The sequence below is a fragment of the Phalaenopsis equestris genome, unplaced genomic scaffold (genome assembly GCF_001263595.1).
Source record: "Phalaenopsis equestris unplaced genomic scaffold, ASM126359v1 Scaffold000436, whole genome shotgun sequence".
Classification (NCBI taxonomy): Eukaryota; Viridiplantae; Streptophyta; class Magnoliopsida; order Asparagales; family Orchidaceae; genus Phalaenopsis; species Phalaenopsis equestris.
Window position 1 is genome coordinate 325,789 of NW_018164877.1, and position 20,912 is coordinate 346,700.

Below are 20,912 nucleotides of genomic sequence, written 5' to 3' on the forward strand. Positions count from 1 at the left end.
TTTACAGCCCTACATATCAAAATGTGCTGCACGTTCGGACACTATGACACCAATATGCTTAGAGAGCATACAGAAAAACAAAAATGACAAAAATACCCCAAAAAAATGCAAAGATCTTCAGAACGGTAGCCTCGATTAAAATAAATACAAGATTGAGACAAAGATGGGGGAAGAAATTACATCAGAGATGGATTCTCTTTGTCCATTTCACAACATTTATGAATGAAAAATGACAGCCTGCCATGAAATACAAATATGGCGTTCACATACATACCACCCAATTCTTATGTATTTACATATGAAGCACCTAAACTTTGCTTTTTACAATCCCAAAATTTTCATATTTTCCTAAAAAAAGTGAAGTACACATTTTCATGCATAGGAAAAGTGGCATAGAAGTAAAAAAATTGAAGTTTGGGGGTTGGAGAGGTCAATACACAAGAATTGAGGGATATGCATGCAAATCATCTTTGAAAGAAAAAAGCACAGGATCCAGCAAATAACACCAGAAGGATCGATAAAGGGCTACTCAGGAAAAATCCCAGTTTTGAGCTTCGGAGATTGCTTGAAGGCTACAGTGGGAGCAATCCGGCAGCTCCGCCTCTGGTGCTCGAGCACAAGCTCCCCTGCAATCCAATCCAATTTCTCCATATTAGTCTGCTCGCTGATTCTTCTTCCCCCAAACAGAACAGATTCCACATTTTTCTGCTTCAGCATCTCCTCTGCAACATTCAGCAGAACGTTCACATTTGCAGAGCTTGGATCACTGTCGACATCAGCTCCACATCTCCCTGCACTTGGGCCGTTCGCCTGCAATCATGGCCATGGCCGACGGAGCTCAAAAACAACAGAAGAAGCATTTCCATAAATCAAACAAGTTAAAAGCCGGATCTTTGCTCGCTTCTGTTCAGAAATAATCAGAAGAGCATTGTTTGATCGAGTTCTGGTCCCATATGAGACAAAAGAGATTAATTTTGCTTTTAAAGGAGAGATGAATGATTGTGGTAATGAAAATACCGGAGAAAATGAGTACAGGACGAAGCCCCTGTTTCTCCACCACAACAATAGCCCCCCCTACCCCAGCAACTAATAATAGAATTTCGTCCAAAGCTATAAATGAAACGAAAAGATTGCATTTTTACCCCAAGCAGACAGTCGAACACATACTGGCCATTATTGATAGCAGAAACGACGAAAGCTTATCGTCGTTTCTCGCATTACCGACGACCACAACGTTGCCGGTTAGCAGAGAAAGGGGAAAAAGGGGGATGATGGTGTACCTGAATACGCATATAGTTTGCATTCCGGCACTCTCCGAAGGCCAACGAAACCGCATGGTCGACGAGATCGGCGGCGCCGTCGGAAGATATACGGGCTATTGGACGAGCCCACTCCTTCGCTCCCCATCGCCGGAGCTTCTGATGCTCTAAACGGCTGCCGGAGGTTTTCGGCAATGAAGCTGCGGCGGCTGCCCCGCAGCCGAGGGAGAGAACCATGAGATCCTCGACTCCACGCACGAAAGGGAACTCCTGCTTGTTGTGGAGGACGTGAGTGATGGCCGCAGCTGTCGGATTGCTCATCGCTAGGCCGCCGTCGATGCCTATGCAGTGGGTGGAGCGATCCACCGACAGCATATCAATCGGCTCAAAGCGGCCTAGCTCCGCCCACGTTGCCCTGCAAACTTCCCAGAGTCGGAAATCAAAGCTCTCGTTTTCTAACGCGTCAGCGCGGGAAAAGACGAGGGGAGCCGAGCTATGGAGGTCGTAGCAGGGAATGAGCACTGGTTTCAACGTATCACGGAGCGTGAGCGATTCCCCGAACGTTTCCTTCATCGCCATCTCCATTGCTTTCGTCATTTCAGCCATTACCCTACGACAACCGCTCGGGAAGACGCAACGGAGGAGCGCCGGAGATGAAGAAGAACGCTTACGGTAAAAGCGACGACCTTTATCCACGAGGATGCGGTAGGTGTCTTCTGCGCGGAAAGCAGGGCGAGAGTTGTCGCGAGTGGCGAAAAGCATAGCGGTGAAGAAACCCCCAACTCCAGTTCCGGCAGCGAGATCAAAGTAGTCGGAGATCCGAGCATTCGAATCGCCGGACTTCGATTGAAGTGCTTTCTCCAGGTATGCTAAAACTTTACCAGGGAGAATGCCGCGCATTCCCACCCCACCGCCGCCATCGATGCTGAGGATACATACCTTTCCTCTCTGAGATTTGATCGCTGCGGCGCTATCGGAGATAGTAGATGCAGCGGCCGGCGATTTCGGAACACAGAGCTGGTGAGCTTCGTCGTACCCGAATAGAAACTTGCTCTCGAGAATGGAGAATATCTCGTAGCTAAGCTTGTCGGTGTCAATGCTGGGTTCCTCCTCTCCATCCTTGCTCGACACCAACATCTCCTCTGCTGCGGCCATACGCGCCTATCTTAAAAAATCCAAACAAAAGGAACATAAATGAGAAATCAGTAACCGCGCTCGCCTAAATTTAACATATTTCGTTGCAAATCAGCTTCAAAATCTCAACTTGGAAATAAGTTGAAACTACCTTTCCTTCCCTGTCTTTCTGGTATTACCCTCTCCCACTGACCCTCATCTTCCCCTGCTTCTTTTCTACAAACACCTCCGCCTCAAAATCTCCGAAGCAGGGAAACTTCCACTCCTACGGCCGGAAGTCGTCTTCTCCCCTTCGCCCCTTTACTTTCTCTATAAGAACAGAGCACGCGCACAGAGAATGGCGAGCTAAGAGAGTAAAAGTAGAAATAGAGAGAGAGAGAGGGAGAGAGAGAGAGAGAGAGGAGAGGAAGGAAGAGGAAAAAGAGGGAACTGATGAGACGCGGTTAAGAGGCGCAAAACGACACAGGTGATTCAGAGCATGTCTTACTCCGTGCTCATATCCGATGTCGCCACGACAATTACAGCAGCTTCATTGCCCCTCCTACCCTCCTCTCTCTCTCTCTCTATCTCTAAAACCCATTGTTCCTCTCTCTACCTCCAACATTGTTTCTCTCTCCCTCCCCACTTAAGACGTCTTAGGTAATTAGTTATTATAATAAACAAAGAGAAAGTGATTATAAATTGATCGCGGCGGTTGGTGGGATTAAAAAATGGCTGATCCGACGGCTAGGATTCATTTTTGGCTCTAGTTGCCTCGGGTTCTTAACTCTTTCAGCGACTACTGTGATCGTGAGCCTCGACGCCCTCGCCACGTTTATGTGGTTTTTTGTAAATAATTAATCGTTTAATTACATGTACAAGAGATAATTAATTGTTTAATTAATGTACAATAGAACTCGGTATATACCCCATAATTTTTTACATTCTATATCTAAAATTTCAAAGTATATATATATCATTAATATTAATTATATTCGTGATTTTAACATAAAAATATTATTTAAATAATAGGTTAATATCAAAAAATATAAAATATAAAATATTAAATATGTAATTACTTAAAAATGATGTGGTATGATAGTTGTTTGGAACATTCATTTAGTTATGTGCTACGAGTTTCAGAACGACTATTTTTTTAATGTTTATGAAAACATTATTTTATATAATGAAGTGTAGAAATATGTGCTCATCAGATTTGAAATTAATGTGGAAAGTGAAGGAGAAAATGGATCTAATATATATATCTTGAGGAATGTTCATATTATACCATTCTTTTAATTATTCACTTGTGCTTTATATAAAATTAATTTATCAAGATTTACATACATACCACTAAATTCCTCTACACAAACATCTAACACTTAATTTTAACATACATGCCATCTTATCTTTCTATCAAAGTGTTTATTTTAACATATATGTCAGATTACTAATTCATTTGACTTTTCAATTATGCATTAAAAGCTTCTCAAAGTAATTTAACTCGGATTGGACCAGTTTTGGTAGCATCAGATCCGTCTCGTCGAGCCAGTCAGTTTGACTGTAAATTTCTTGAAATCAAAGTTTGAACATTTTTTTCTGAAAAAATTATATCGAGATTGATTCATTTCGTATGATGGAAGTTTGTTAAAGGTTTATCGATGATAATAATTACACCGTTGATAACATATTATTTCATGACTTTGACTAAAAAAGTTTAGAAGTATTAATTTGGGTAGATGGGCAGGATTAGGACATGATCTGACCCAAACTTCCCCCATTTACCGTTTAGAAAGTATCCAACTTAAATCTTCAATTTGATTGACACAAATCCAACTCATTTAATACAAGGCATAAGTATCATTCAAATTAAATTTTAGTTAAATTTAATCTAAATCGAAGCATTTCGAGTTAGGTTCAGGTTAGATTCTTTTTTGACATCTCTAGGTCGAGTTAGTTGCAACTTGACATCACTCATCAATTCAAACTCAATAATAAATCATGATATTTGTTGGTTGATTTGTTCTGCCTAAAGTTTTGTTTTGATCAAATTGGTCAAAACTTGAGATGATGCAGTCAAAATGATAATGCAAATTTTAGGAGCATTTGCATACATATTTTTACATATCTCACACCTAAACTTTGATATTTACACAACACAATTCTTTAACATCACATCAAAATTGCATTATCATCATTTTGTAAAAGTATAATACACATTTTCCATGCATAAGTTTAAAAACGCTAGTTATGTTATAGATATGAAAGTTTAGGTGAGATATGTAAATACATAAGAAGTGTGTGCTAGTATGTAATTTTCTTAAAAATTTAAATAGAAGTTGGCTAGGTTCAACTAACTTAAACGTCTTCCCATAGAAAAATTATTGCATACGGACATCCAATCTACACCGTAGATCACAGTGATATACGGTGAGGATGCAATCAAATTTTTTATTTTTTATTTTTAAAAATAAAAAATTTAAAGTAAGTCCACCGAAATGCATCCTCACCGTAGGTCACCGTGATCTATGGTGTAAATCGGTCACCACATGTAGGACACCACATGCATCTCTGCATGCACGCGGTATCCGTATGCAATAATTTTTCCTTCCCATGAGTCCCATCAACCCGTTGTCTGCTGGTTTAGATTCACCAGTATTGAATGGCAGAACATCCAATAAAATGGTAGGGTTTAAATCTATCAGCTTATAGCATCGAATGACTTTTTAACTCTAAGAGGGTGAAATTCACATTTCTACGCATGGATGAGTTGGCCTGTTAAAAATTGAAGTTCAGGTTTATATATGTAAATACATAAGAATTAAATGATATGCATGTAAATCTTCCTCTCTTCTTTTTTTTTTTTAATGATGAGAGTCTTCAATAAAGTAAAATTATAGAGAATCCTTATTAAAAATACATATGACAACTTCTAGGATCTAGCGTTAAAGGAGAGAAGAAATATATAAGAAAAAATAGAGCCAATGATACATACTCGACACCCTTGCATCTTATGACAACCCATTGCCCATTCCATCACAACCCCCCAATTCATTAATACAAAACATCATAGATAAATATTAAGTATTGTTGAGCGTCGAAAGATTCACGATGATAAAATAATAATTCAACGTCTTAGATTTAGCCAAAGATCCAAATAGCTAAATTTGGATCTTCGATCATAGTCGATTGCTATGAGGTAATGGTTTGTCATGAATATTATAGACGATGGTTGTAACGCTAGCTTGTCGTAGAAGTTGTAGTTTAAAGTCGTGCTAGCGGTTGACTATGTAGGTAACAAGTGCTACAACAACGATAATATGGAGCTATGATAGCGTCCCCACACCACAAATGCCGAGTTGAGAGCTGCATGAGTTGGGAGCCATGTAAGTGGTGATTGGTCATATAGGTTGTTGCGGGGAAATATAATAACATCTAAAGAGCATAGATGACAGAGTTGGGAGCTGCATTAATGTATGTAGGCCATAGAGTGAGAAGTTGGGACTGCATGAACCGTGAAACGTTCATAGTCCACAAAGGTCGGAGTTGGGGATCTGCACGAGCTGTTAACCATGTAGGTCATAATTAGTCACATAGGTCAAGATAATGAGATTTAATAACCTCTGTAAGACATAGAAGTTTGAGTCGAGAGCTGCATGAGTTATAGATCATGTAGGTCATAGTTGGTCATATATACCATATTAGAGAGATGCCATGAGAGTTTAGAGAAAGTCATTGTATTCTGAGTATGACGATTGTAAGCAATTATTGCAGAGAGTTGCATCGTATTCGGAGTGTGTTGTTATACTGTCATCGGGGTGCGTTGTTGTATCATATTTAGAGTGCATTGTTACATTATTTGTGGGGCCCGTCGTTGCATGGTATTTGAGGAGTTTAATTGCATCAAATTCAATGTATGACATTACACCATCAACGAGAGTGTGTTGTTGCATTGTATACCGAGTGCATTGTTCCACCACATTTGAGGCACATTTTTACACTTTATTCAAGTTGCGTTGTTATGTCCATGTACAAAGTGCGTCAATACATCAACTGCGAGATGCATCGTGACCCCACAAGGGGCTTCGTTGCAATGAGCAAGGAGCGATTGACGGTCGTCAGCGGCTATGGAAGCGTTCATCCAGTCTTCAATCCAGAAGCACACTTCAATTCGCCTTTTTCCCCCACTCTAGCTTCAGGTTCCTCTTTGATAAAAATGAAGGGCTCTATTTATAGAATTTGAGAGTATCCTCCAAATAAACAAGAAAAGAATCTTGACAACTCTATCAACAGAGAGAATCCCATAATCAAACGACATTTAATGAGCATTTTAATGCCTTATTGATGTCGATAAACGAGTGATCTTGGCCTCGTTGGATTTGTCTCATCAAGACGCTCAATTCGACTATGAGCTCCTATGATTCGGAATCCATTTGACCTTTCGATTAACCAACCAAACCTTCCAATAAAAGTTTATTAGCTTGATCCGAGCTTGATTTGACTCAATTTATACCAATTACGGTGTTATTGAGTCCGTCTAGTCAAGTTGATTGGTTTAGCTATAATTTTGCTACAATCATAACTTGTCTTATTTTTAATTTGAGTTTGAATGTTTCTTGCTCAAAAAAATGCTCTGAGATTCATGCCAAATGCAAGATTTGTCGGCTATGTATCAAATATAATTTTAGAGAACATAAGAAATAATATGTAAATAATACTGGTTAATTATAAAAACAAGCGTAATTAACCTTAATTTCTAAGACACATGCAACATCCCCCCCCCCCCCCCTCCCCCCTCCTCCTACCCAACAATTCATATGCATTTAAATATCTAACACCTAAACTTTCCTTGTTATATTTATACCGCTCAAAACTTTCATATCACATCAAAAATACTACCATTTTAATTTTTAAAAATTGAAATACAACTTTTCAGACAGACAAGGTGTCATGTAAGGAAAAAAATCAAAGTATAGGCGTGAGATATGTAAAGGAATCGAGTGTTATGCATGTAAATCTTCCAAAAATATATACATATACCATAACACACATCCTTCAAGGCTTTCTAACCATGGTCAATAAATGTAGAAAATAATTTTTAAAAACCTTAAATCAATATCGTACCAAATTGTCCCAACAGTGGAAAACAAACCCTCGCATGCTGTAAAGTTGGCCAGACAGTCACTACATACTCTGCAAGAACAGACACAAGCTGTTCTACACACATGAAACTTTACCACTGTACCAGATATCACTGCTCATTTCACCGAGACGGCCAGTCATTAAAAAATAAAACAAACTTGAAACAGATTAAAATTTAAATATGTGTTTATTAAAAATAATTAGAAATCTATCACACTTAATTTAAGTTTAGATGTTAGATATGTAAATATATAGGAATTGAGTGGTAAGTATGTAAATTTTCCTTATAATAAAACAAATAGATAAATATAAGAAATTTCTAAGAAGAGCTTCATTTATTAGTCCAAAATTCAGTCTACTCTCTCTATATCCCAAGCTTTAATGTCAACAGCACCACAAAGAATATGTAATTAAATTATAATGAGCTGGTAAAGCAAGATGAAAAAAGGCTCATAAATCAGGTAAAAAAACTATAACTCATCTTTCAGATCGGTTTTGTCTCCGCCCTCATGCTTAGGATCCGAAACCGCCTCTGTTTTCGTTGCTGAAGCTGGTTTCTGGAGCTTGAATGGAATTGAAGCATTTTTCTTCAGGAATTTGTAAAACGCCACCACTGTGCGCTCCGTATCAACAGTGATCTACCAAAAACATATTTATAAGAAAATTTCATAATTCAGAATCACAATTTATTAATAATGTAATTACAGTAATAACAATAATTCAGGATCACTGTAAAGCCGCCAGATATTTATTTTCGAAGTAGATGAAAGATTCGTTAAGGGTTAAATGTAGAGTTTAAAATCATTTACCGGATCAAAACTCTTGTTTCCAGCTGGAAAGAAGAGGAGTGTGGGGAAACCATCAGACTGAAACATGCAAACAAAATTTGTAATTTAGAATTTGTAAAATTAAATTCACTATCATTCATCGCCAAATCTTTGAATGAAAAAAAGTATTCACATATCATATACCTGAAGTTTAATTTTTACCTACATACCACCTTATCTATGCATGAAAAAGTGTATTTCACTTCTTAAAAGTTGTATAACTGTAGCAGATAAGACTTTAGGTGTTAGATAAGTAAATAAATAGGACTTGAGTGTTATGTATGCAAGTGCACGACAAAATTTATTTTCACTTGAAATTTCCTCAATAAAATAAAAAATAGGTGGTTAGCATGATTTTATAGAAGGTTGAGATCAGATGGTCCACAAACTCAAGCAAAACAACAAAAATGGGATTGTTACATGTGCTCAAGTAGAGGACTTGAACACAGCTGTCAAATAGATCATGGATTTTTTTTATTTTATTTTTTTTTGAAATGTTGACTGCCAGAATCACAAATTTGGCAAAATTGATATAGAAGGGATTCAACGGTTACAATCAACATGAGTTGTTTGAACAAAGCAAAAAACTAGTCAAGAAAAACTTTAATTAAAAAATAAGGGGCATTTCTTACACCTAAAATATCATATTTACATGCATAACACCCAAATCTTTAACATAACATAAAAAATACGACTCTTAACTAATTGTTTAAAAGTGAAATACATCTGTTCATGTATAGGTTTAAAATCTCAAAATGCTATAAATATAAATATCAAACATTGGGTGTGGGATATGTAAATAAATAAGAATCGTGTGGTCAGTATGTAAATTTCTCAATACAAAATAAATAAAGCCAAACCTTGGCCCGAGGGTGCTCATTTGTGGTCCCATCCATTTTTGCTATAACAATAGAGTCGATGCCTCGAAGATGCTTGGCAAGTTTGTTGTATGTTGGTTCCAAAGCTTGGCAATGCCCACACCATGGTGCATATATCTGGTGCAAAGTTCATTATAAGGTTCTATTGAAAAAAAAAAATGACGATTGAGACCATGGATGTAAATATTAAATTTAGATTAACCTCTAGAAGAACATCCTTCGACTCATCCAAAACTATTTCATCGAAAATATTTCCGACTACTATTTTCACATCACCATGATTCTGTGCAACAACATCAAAAAATCAAATGGCGTAGACGATGAGTTTAAAGCAATAGGATGGGCTAAAGGAAAATAATTGTTCCAGCATACAGTCTCAGGAATCTGATCTGATTTGTAGAATGGCTTGAGCTTATCCTCCAAGAAATCTTCAGCAAAAACCTAGAAGAAAGAAAAAATATTGTTAAAAATGCCGAATTAAAATAGAAAAAAGCAGTTGAACATCATAAATGTCCTAATAATTGGGCTCACATGACAAAAAGGGCTGTTAAAAGATCTTGTTATTCGCGAACAACTCATGTTTGAATTATTAGTTAAGTATTCGAGTTGAACACGAACAGAGTTTCTAAGCTCGAGTCATAAACGAGAACACGAACAACCATTTATTCAATCGTGTTTAACTCATAATAAAGAAATTACAAATATTATTTATATTATTATTATTATATATATATATTATATATATATATATGTATGTATGTATGTCTCCTAGTGTCGGCGTAAAGTATTGAAGCTAGCGAGAAATAAATTATTTTCAAAATTCTACATGATATCATAGCAGAGAAATCTTTTGTTCGCATTCGAGAACTCCTCTTCCATCCTATTAAAGCATTCAGGCGTTCACTGCGTCTTCAACGCTTATGTACACACGAGCCCTCTTCTCTTTATATGCATAAGGTTTTTACTTTGTCTTCGGCTCTTCCACTCAAGATGCTTCATCTCCTCACGAACGAGATCGTATGGCTTGACATTCGACTCTTCCACTCGAACAGAGCGCTTCGTCCAGTTGATTTGTCACTTCTGCTCAAACAAAATACTCCCTTTTATTGATTTAGAATCAAGCACATCACAATATATTCCTCTTTAGTTCGCTACGTTTGGCTAAATCAAACGGCTAAATCAACAAAAATATTTGGCTTCTGTCATTGATTCGGCTTGTTCTAGCCGACATCTCATAGGTCACCGACTTGAAAAAGGTTTGATCACCTCTCATTAAATACCAAACGTGAGGAAATCAAGAGTTGCACACCTCCCTCTAGCTCAAGTTTGCTCATCCAGCCGAGCAATCGAAGTAAGGATCCTCCTCTTGCTTTTGTTTAAGCAATAGGCTTACTCAAATTGAGCTTCACAGCAGTAGGTTTACCCAATTTGAGCTTTACAATATTATCATAGACATACATGACACGCTTCACAATCTTCTTCCTTGAAAGTCACATCCATATTTGAGCCTGCGACTTCTATCTCTATCATGTTTTCCAACAATAATTCAGAATCTAGTAGGTTCACCAGAAACAAATTAAGGCACCATAGAAAATTTTTAGTATAGTTCTAATTCTGAACAAGCATCACAATCTTTTGTCGAGCAACCTATCAGCTGGTGTGCAGAACAAGGCATCTTATCCCATGTTTTTAGTTTCCAAAGCAATAAATTAAAACCTTAAATAGCTGACTTTATAACCTCAAATCATATAACGGGAGATATCAACTTATTCAAAAATTACAACTCATCTACCATTCACTCTGCAGTTCAAATAATTGATGGTTCATTCTCACAAGTAGCGGAAACTGGATCAGTCGAATTGACAAATGATCTTCACCTATATTCTATTCTTTATGTTTCAAAACTAAATTGCAACCTACTCTCAATCACAAACTTACTCGTGACCTTAAATGCGTTACTAAACTTTATTTCAATTATTATGATTTTCAGGTTATGGAATCGAAGAAGGTGATTGACAATGCTGAGATGCATGATAGTCTATACTTTCTCAAAGAAAATAATTTCATTGATAGGCAATGTCATCCATCAAGTTGTATTTCTAAGTCTAATACAATTTTTGTTTCAGTTGAAAGTAATACGATGTTGAGTCATTGTCGTATGGATCATCCAAATTTTACATACATAGAAAAGATGCTTTCACATTTATTTATCCCAAAAAATCCAATATTTTTCAATGTAAAACTAGTCAACTTGCAAAATATATCATATATGTATATTCCAATTTGCAATACAAGCCTTCACATCCTTTCTCTGTAATTCATAGTAATAGTTGAAGACCCTCACAAATAAGTAATATAAATGAGGTACAATGGTTTGCATTATTCATAGATCATCACACAACAAAAACATGGATATTCCTTATGAAAGAAAAATCGAAAACAACCACCACATTTCAATCCCTTTATTCCATGATTCTCACTCAAATCCAAAGAAAAATTCAAAATTTTAAAACTGATAATGCTAAGGAATATTTTAATTCCATTCTTAGTCCTTATTTTTCCAAGCATGGTATTATCCATTAAAATTCTTGTGTGTATACTCACAAAATGAGGTTACAGAAAGAAAAAATATATATATACTTGAGGTGACCCGCACAATTATGTTGTTTAATCATGTACCTAAACATTCTTGGGGAGAAGCTATTGTCACAGCTATATATTCCATCAATAGAATGCCTAGTCGAGCCTTAAATTTTTAAATTCCTCATAATGCTCTCATGACATCTCTTTTTATTCTAACTTACCATTTTATTGTTCTATCGTTGTTCACAACCATCAATAAGACCGCACCAAATTTGATCCCAAGTCTTCTAAAATGCATTTTTTCTTGGTTACTTATCCAATCAAAAAGGGTACGAGTACTACACTCCACTATTAGGAAAATATACAACTCTATGGATGTCAAGTTTTTTGAGAAACAATCTTATTTTTCTAAATCTAAAATTCAGGATGAGAACCCGAGAAAATATCATATTTGAGATTTTCTTGGAGATATCTCGCCAATTATCCTTTAACTGAACCAAATCATGCCCTCCAACAAGCTCCACTTGTCTCTGCTCCACCTCAACAAGCTCCACTTGAAGAACCAAACTCTATCACAAAAGCAGTCTCGATTTTCTCTACTCCACCTAAATATGATACCAATGCTAAAGAATTTTGTGTCTACACCAAAAGGGCCACTGAGCATGTAAAAAACAGTATGCTGACTCAAGACTATCAAGAGCCTGAACCAAGTCCTCCACAATCATAATGCTATGAAAACCTCAACTCATGACTCTCTTACACTAATGAATTTAATCGGCCAATTGCACACAGAAAAAGTATCCGAGGGTGCACTGGTCATCCAATTGAAAGATACGAGCCTATGGGAATTTGCTACCTTCTTACGGGACTTTTGTGACAAGCTTTGATAAGATAAAGGTTCTCAACTCTATTCAAGAGGCTCTGATGAGGTTTCATCATGGAAACAAACAATTGAAGAAGAAATTCAGGCTTTAGAAAAGAATAACACATGACACTTAAAGAGTTATCACATGAGAAAAAAACTGCAGGCTGCAAATGAATATGCAATGTCAAATACAAAGGAAATGGAACTGTAGAGAGATTCAAAGCCAGAATGAATTCCAAAGGCTTCACGCAGTCATATAGGATTGACTATCAAAAAACATTTACACCTAGTGCCAAAATTATGATTCTGGTTTTACTCTCACTTGCAGTAAATCAAGATGGGTCTTTATACCAAATTTATGTCAGAAATGTCTTCTTGAATGACAACCTTGATGAAAAAGTCTACATGGCTGGAGGAGTCTACATGGCTATACCTCCAGGCTTGAAAAATAAGGAAAAAAATGGGTAAGTTTGCAAGTTGAACAATTCCTTATACTGCTTAAAGAATTCTTAGGATATGACAATTCCTTATAGTGCTTTTTTGTAAGTTTGCAAGTTGAACGATTCCTTATCTCAAGTTTGACAAGTTTGTTAACGCAGTAAGATTACAAATGGATGTCATCAGTGTCAAGTTGAACATATATGTTGGTTAAATCAAAATTCTAACTGAAAAATTGTCATATTCATAATATATGTAAATTATATTATCTTGATATGTGATAATTCGGAGGAAATTATCAGAGAAAAAAGAAAGCTTACAATATAATTTGAGAACAAAGATCTCAAGAATCTTCAATATTTTTAGGGAATGGAAGTGGCTATGCCTAAGAAGGGAATTGTCATATCCCAAAGGAAGTAGATCTTAAACCTGTTAAGTGAAATTGACATGATTGGATGTAAATCTGCTGCACTCGTATGAATTCCAACAAAAGGCTGAAGAGAAGTGAAGAAAACAGCCCTGTTGACAAAGAAAGATATGAAAGTTTTCAAAACATACTATTTTCCTATCACACACAAAACCTGATATTGCATATTCAATCAGTGTAGTACGCCAACAGAGAATAACCCAAATGAGAATCATTTGGAAGCAATGAATAAAATTTTGAGATACTTGAAAACAAGTCCTAGATATGGTTTTTTCTTCAAAAGATTTGAAAATCATCTGATTGAAATATATACAGATGCTAGTTGAGCAAGAGAGGTAACTGATAGAAAATGAACCACAAAATGTTTCATATGTCCGGGGCAATCTTCTCACGTATAGAAACAAAAAAGCAAGATGTCTCTCAGAGTAGGCAAAATCCGAATATCATGCTCTTACCTTAAAAGCATGCGAGGGAATGTGGAATCAAATGATATTAAGGAAACTTAAGGTTAGGGCTGTCAAAACGGCTCGTCGTTCGCGAACATTTGTTAAGCTTAACGAGTTGAACATGAACAAACTTTGTTCTGCTCGTTCGTTAAGCTTTACGAGCTGAACATGAACAAAATTTTAAGCTCAAAATATTTGTTCGCTCGTGTTCGACACGAATTGGCTTGAAAATAAATAAATAAACTAATAAATAAAAAAAAATTATAAATATACTCAATATATTGCGGTATTATTGGTGTTATTTCGCTGAATAACACCAAGTAACACTCGAATAACACCGCGGAAGGAGTTATTCCGCAGTGTTACTCGATGTTATTCCTTCGAATATGTTCTACTAAGCATATTTCGAGTCGAACACGAACAGGGATATGATATTTGAGTTGAGCACGAATACAATATTCACAAGCCATTTCAAACAGAGCCAAGGCTCAGTTCACTCAAGCTCGGCTCGATTATAGCCCTACTTAAGCTTGAGATGAAAAACACAATTAAGATGTTCAACGATAACCAAGAAGCTACTAGTATAGAAAATCTTGTGCATCATGACAGAACAAAACAAATCAAAATTGATCGACACTTCCTCTAAAAAAAGTTATTAATGAAATTATTCAATTCAGCTATGTTCCTACATATGACTTCAAACCAAAGCACTACCAAGGGTCAAGCATGATGAATTGAAGTCCAAGTTTGGTTTATATAATATATACAACCCAACATTTTTTTTTTGGAGGGGGGTGGGGGGGGTAAATTTTTCTTATTAGATTTTTTCGATTTTTTTTTCTTATTTTGGAGGAATTCTTTCTTTTTGTTGTTCCTTTGACTATTATTATTATTATATTTATATATATGTGTGTGTGTGTGCGTGCGCGCGCTAGCAAGCAATAAAATTCTTTCCATAATTCCAAATAAACTATAAGTTTATAATTCCTAGACCCTCTACAATTTTCAATAGGCTATAGCCCTCTTGAAGATATATTTAGATGAACTGACCATGGCAAGTCCAATCCATTTCACCATCATTCGCCAAAAAATGGCCAAAAATAAAATGAAAATAATTTGAAAAGTGAGTCTTAACTCGTGACTTCTATAAAAATGGCTAAATCCTTATTGATAGACCAACTAAATGTTACAATATTATTACAATAATTCTGCCAAGATAACCACAAGGTTAAAATAAATAAATTCAGGATAAATAAAAAGTTGTCTGCAATATTTTGGATTTCTAAGAATTTTGAATTGTCGTCATGGATTAAAAAAAAGTTATTTTAAGTGATTCTAAATTAAAGTTTGAACCAAATTAAAATTTAAAATGCACTTCCTAGAACTCCTTTAAATATAAAGCGAGGGACACTTATCAGAACTCATTTTTTTGTTGCAAACCAATCATATTCATGCAACACAGTCAGTCTGATTATTATTTAACAAATTATTTTTTCCAGCATATTTCATATAATGGAACACCGCAGAGGCACTGTTCTATTTTAACCACAAAATTTCATTCTACGAGTCCTATCCTACTCTATATCCCAAGACAGAATAAAGTTTGGCTGAATACCCTACATTTTGCTCCATAAAACTCCTTAGAAGGCCTCAACAAGTTTCAAATTCTCTTTTAACCTTCCACTATTGTCTTTTCACAAAATTAAATTGTCTTCAATTTGATAAAACGCCTAACATGATAAATATATACATATGTATACATCTAAAATTTTTTTTTTCATTTTTCTTGTTTAAAAATAATATATTAATAACTTAATAGATATATGCTCAAAACTAATCAAATATTGTTCTCTTTTCTTAAAATATGCATTCATGATAGGCTTAGCAGCTTTATAATATGCTAACACATCATGCTTCTATCTATATTGTATGAATGAGGAAATATTTTCATCCATCCAACAAAAATAAAAATATCAATTTAAATATAGTTCATAATTTGCCCTACTTGGATATGAGTTTGATTAGTCCAGTCACTCCTTCAAAATGACATATCAATCATTAATTTAATGCTAATCATCAATAAGCTATCCTTATCCAACCAAAATGTTCATTTGTTTTTTTCATTTATCTAACTACAACAATGTCATGATGGTTGTGGATAGATAAACGAAAAAAAGGGACAAAAAAGGTTAAAAACGTAGTTCATGTAAACTATATTAAGAATGAAAATCAAAAAGTAATTTTTTTAGATGAGGATATTCAAAATAGATGAGTGAAATTTTTTTGTAAACTTTTTAATAAAAATTTTGAAAATACGATCGACTTTAATGATGTCACTATCGTTAATAATAATTAAACTTTTTTATTTTTACCATCGCATCAGTAAAATAGAAGCTAAGGAGGCTTTAAAGAAAATGAAGTGTGAAAAATCAGTAAAATCTAATGATATTCCAATAAAAGTGTTGAAATATTGAGAAGATTAGGAAATTTCTTGCCTGATTAAAATTTTTAATATTATTTTAAAAACTAAAAAGATGTCTGACGAGAGGCTGAAAGAGTATTTTGGTTCCTATTCTTAAAGAAAAAGTGAATGCACAAAAGTGTACAAATTATAAAAGAATTAAGTTAATGTGTCATATATTAAAATTATGAGAGAGAGTAAATGAACATAGGTTAAGGCGCGATACATAGATTTGTCAAAATCAATTTGATGCCAACAAGTCTACTATGGAAGCTATATATTTATTGAGGGGTTTAATGGAAAAGTACAGAGAGAATAAGGAAGATTTATATATTATTTTTGTTGATTTAGAAAAATCCTATAATAAGGCTCCAACATAAGAACTTTTGAGAGTTCTGGAAAAGCGATGTGTTGATATATCGTGCATTCAAATCATTAAAAATATGTATATTTGAGTTGTTAATTGTGTTCGAACAAAAAAAGTATTGACCAAATTTTTTACAAATTCAGTTGATTTACACCAAGCCTTGACTTTATGTAATAACCCAAATTCTAAATAAAAATAATATTATTAATAATATAAATATTAATATAAATCAAATAGGCAAAATAGGATAAGTGTCTTCTCAGGTTGTCTTTAGGAGTTACATGCCATGTTTCAACAAATGGAAATAGAGAACAAGCATGCGAGAGAGAAAGTGGAGTGAGAGAGAGAGTGTGTAAGAGAAAGCAGATGAAGAAATACGGAGGAGGTTTTGAACCTTGTATGCGAAACTGAGAATGGCATTTTTGTGTGTGAGGGAAGAAGACAGGGAGTCTCACAGGCGATAAGAATCGTTGATTCGAGAAAGAGAGGCCAAAGTCGAAGTTGAAGCCGAAGGAAGGAGGCGGCTCGTGCAAGGAAGAAGAAGTCGTGTAAGTGCAGAGCGAGGAAACCGATGCAATAGGGTTTAGGGAAGCTCTACGGTTAGCGAAAGAGAAGAGGGATCGGGCGAACTAAAAATGAAGACTGTGGGTTCGAGCAGCTCTGGTGCGAAGGAAGAAGGAAGCAAGTCGTGCAGAAGGGACACTCTTTTCCGTGAGCGTAGAAAGGTGTGGCTGCATGCGACTATTGACATGGGGATGAGACACGCCAAGTCTAAGGTGAGTTGGGTAATTTTTTTTTTTATATATAAACAAAAGATATATTTTTTATTTAATTAGATTTTATTAGGTTATATAATATCTTATGAATTAATAGGAGAGATTAAATCTGGATAAGCAGTTGAATCAAAGGATTATAATGAGAAGGTTTTAGCAACACTGAATGTTGAGGTAAGGTTATGTGATTATACTTATATAAATTATTTTAATTTAAAAGTATTAATTAATGATTCCATGTTTAGTTATTTATAGATAATTTGGAAACAAAAATTTAGTATACTAACGTAATTATTAAAGAGAACAATGAATACAAATACATATATTAATAATAATAACAATAGTGATAATTAAAGAATAATTCGATCAACGGAAACTTGCTTCAATCTTAAAAGTTTGATATTATATTTTATAGGTTATTAATATCAACGTAATGGTTATCGCGAGGCCAATCTCTTACTGAAGATTGACAATTTATCATGACAACTGAGGAAAGTAATTGTGCTTTTAAATTAATATTTCTTATTTTTAAATATATCATTGCTTATTGTTTATCACTATTATGCCTTATGTCAATATACTTAAACTATATTTGATTCTTCAGATTGGTAGTCAAGAAATATGCATATTAACTGTTGTAGAAATATATGCATCATAGTTTTCCTAAGAAAAGGTTGTCGTATTATAATTTTTCTAAGATGTCACATTACTATATGACATGTAAATTACTATAGGAATATAAATCATTTATTTCATGACTTATAATTTTAGTAAGAGTGCAATATTCGTTAATAAATAAATGTAAAGTGTCTCATAAAAGAAAAATGTATGTTATGAAGAATGAAATAGCTTATATTAAAATGCTTGTATGTGCATGCTAAAAAGAGTCCAACCCCTTACGATACAAGTGAAGGATGTCAGTGTATCCGCACGTGTAGATGTTATACTACCACTCCAAATAATGGTGATATTTAGATTGTTAATCATTGTACCGACGAGAATATATCGATCGGGGGCAAGTAGGCACATTTCCACCTCAAACAATCATGTAAATTAAATCACGGATCACTGTGCCGACAAGATAATATCGGTCTGATGTGCGTTAGGTTATGTTTTAACTGTGCTCCTAAACTAGATCTAAATAAAAATAGCATAAAATAAAAGTAAAATTAAAGATTAAACATTGAAGAGTATAGTTAAAGTTAATGCACATAGAAATTTAAATTATTATAGGATCTCATAAAGTGAGAAATGAAAGACCAGCATGCATATTATTTTCCTTTTTTTGGGTTACTGTAGTTTAGAAGTGAGATTGCTTCTAATTTTTATTTAGAGAATTCATTATATTGTTTTAATTTTTTTAAAAACTTTTGATTAAGATAAATACTGGAGAAGATCATGTTTACAGATGGCATGGGTGGCAACTATTAGTGATAGAAATAGAATAATATAAAACTTAATATCACCGTCCGACGATCTATTCCCACCTTAGTTAATTCTAAGGTCAAGTCAGATCGTGACAATTTAAGCTCATACATTTTTGCTTTAGTTATGGATGCTCTACTGAACATTAAGAGAAGGTATCTTGTTGTATGTTTTTTGTTGATAATATCCTTATTATGGACAAGTCTAAAAAAGTTCAGGAAAAACTTGAATTATGGAGGTCAACTTTAGAGTTTAAATGATTCGTTTGAGTAGATCTAAAACTGAATACATGGAATGTAATTTTTAGGAGTAGATCTAACGACAGGGCTATAGCAATGGGTGATCAATTAATTAAAGGGACTGAAGGTTATAGATATTTCGAGCCTATTAATCAAAGTAATGGTGATGTAGATGAAGATGTTATTAGTAGAGGTCAAGTTGGATGGTTAAAGTGGAGGAATATATCGGGTCTATTGGGCAATAGAATTGTATCGCTTAGACTTAAAAGGAAAATTTTATAAGATGATGGTGAGATCTACAATGATTTAAGGCACAAAATGTTGGCTTATAGAAGAGAAGCATAAAACTAAGTGTTGCGGAGATCAGAATGCCTAGGTGGATGACTAGCTTTACACTTAGAGATAATGTGAAAATAATATATTCGTGAAAGTGTTGACCTCATTTTAGTGAGATCTTAGTCTTCTACTCTTAGAACCTAGGATCTAGCTTTAGGAGTTCTTATTGACAATCCTAGCGGACTAGCAATGGAGCCCACCTCCCGTAGAACTTCAAGCCACTTCTTGACTCATTTTTGTGAAGAACTCGCACGAGTGGTTCCAAGCACTCAACTTTTAGTTGCAAGGGCTAAGGACCAACATGTAGAGGGCCCGAAATTGAGTTCCTATAGGATCAACAGCCTTAGGTGAACCCTTTGTGACTCGATTACTCGCGAACGCCGCTTTTCACGCAATCACTGCACTACACACGATTTTGACTTGAATCGACTCACCCGTCGGCGAACTCGTCCGGATGACCCCGGATGACGAAACAGACCGCACCGATGCGTCCAGGATGTTGAATTTAGCTAGGAAGGACACCCATATTGTCAGGGTTACACGCACGCACAGTTTGCACGGAAATCGATGCATTTTTCTCCTTTAGCGGGATGCGGGCCCGGACTCAACCCAGGTTTGACTCGGGTTCGATTCAGGCTGGACTCGGGCTGAGCACGGGCTAGGCACCAGCTCACCTGAATTTGAAATTCAAATTTCAAAATTTAAAGAAATTATTTAAATTCTGCCTTAATTAAAATTAATTCAGGAGTTAATTATTTCCATTTAATCCTCCCTGAATTTGGAAATTAATTAATTCCCCGCCCAACGCAAGCTCAACGGTTATTTGGAATTCGAGGGATAGAAATCCCGCTCGGGCTCCTCCTTGGGGATTCGGCTCTCCCGTTCGCCTTCTCCCCCTCTCGGCCTCACGCACCCTTCTCGAGCTCGTTCGCCTCCTCCACCAATCGAAGCTCCCGAAACCCTCGCTCGAACATCTGATCCCCGCTCCTCTGCTCCTTCCTCTGCTGCTGTACGGACGAAGCCACTCGCCTCTCACTTCCGCGGTCTTTCTCTACCGATCCCGACTCCCTCGATCCCGATTCCTGCACTCGCCTCTTCCCTGCGTCGAAGGTCGAATATCCGGTCTCTTGCATCGAAGCCGCAGATCTGCTCGATCCCGTACGCCCCTTCTTCCTCTGCCTCTCCGAAGCCCCGACTCATCTTCCTTCGCTCGCCAACCCGAGGCTTCTCTGCTCGAGCTCGCTCTACAGGGAAAGACGAAGCTCCCGCTCCTGCGCAAACGACGCTGCTCGACTCGCCTCCCTGCCCGCACGATCGCTCCTGCTCATCTCCC

The 20,912-nt window shown here is 35.8% G+C and overlaps 3 protein-coding genes across 4 annotated transcripts in view; all 3 read right to left on the reverse strand.

Moving 5' to 3' along the window:
• Nucleotides 1-420: 420 nt before the first annotated feature.
• LOC110027726 (patatin-like protein 6) lies at nucleotides 421-3,297 on the reverse strand. Of its 2 annotated transcripts, none has more exons than XM_020729265.1 (3): nucleotides 2,545-3,297; nucleotides 1,281-2,420; nucleotides 421-810 (listed from the first exon to the last, which is right to left on the reverse strand). In XM_020729265.1, exons 2-3 carry the CDS (start codon nucleotides 2,412-2,414, stop codon nucleotides 526-528), a joined length of 1,419 nt encoding a protein of 472 aa, XP_020584924.1. In that variant the 5' UTR covers nucleotides 2,415-2,420; nucleotides 2,545-3,297; the 3' UTR covers nucleotides 421-525. The 2 variants fall into 2 exon arrangements, with proteins under 2 accessions (XP_020584924.1, XP_020584922.1); XM_020729263.1 differs by having other exon boundaries at nucleotides 1,281-2,424.
• Nucleotides 3,298-7,821: 4,524 nt separating this feature from the next.
• Nucleotides 7,822-20,912, reverse strand: part of LOC110027678 (protein disulfide isomerase-like 1-4) — a 40,226-nt gene continuing 27,135 nt past the window's right edge. The window contains exons 8-12 of the mRNA XM_020729193.1: nucleotides 9,592-9,660; nucleotides 9,422-9,502; nucleotides 9,202-9,336; nucleotides 8,324-8,380; nucleotides 7,822-8,152 (exon numbers count right to left, since the gene is read on the reverse strand). Of these exons, the coding sequence (XP_020584852.1) occupies nucleotides 7,985-8,152; nucleotides 8,324-8,380; nucleotides 9,202-9,336; nucleotides 9,422-9,502; nucleotides 9,592-9,660 (510 nt within the window). The 3' untranslated portion in view covers nucleotides 7,822-7,984. The remainder of the gene's footprint in view (nucleotides 8,153-8,323; nucleotides 8,381-9,201; nucleotides 9,337-9,421; nucleotides 9,503-9,591; nucleotides 9,661-20,912) is intronic.
• On the reverse strand, nucleotides 19,887-20,912 carry LOC110027677 (the record flags this gene model as incomplete). The annotated part of the gene is given in 1 exon segment (XM_020729191.1): nucleotides 19,887-20,912. A coding segment is annotated over 1 exon segment (301 nt), but the record flags the coding sequence as incomplete, so codon positions are not given.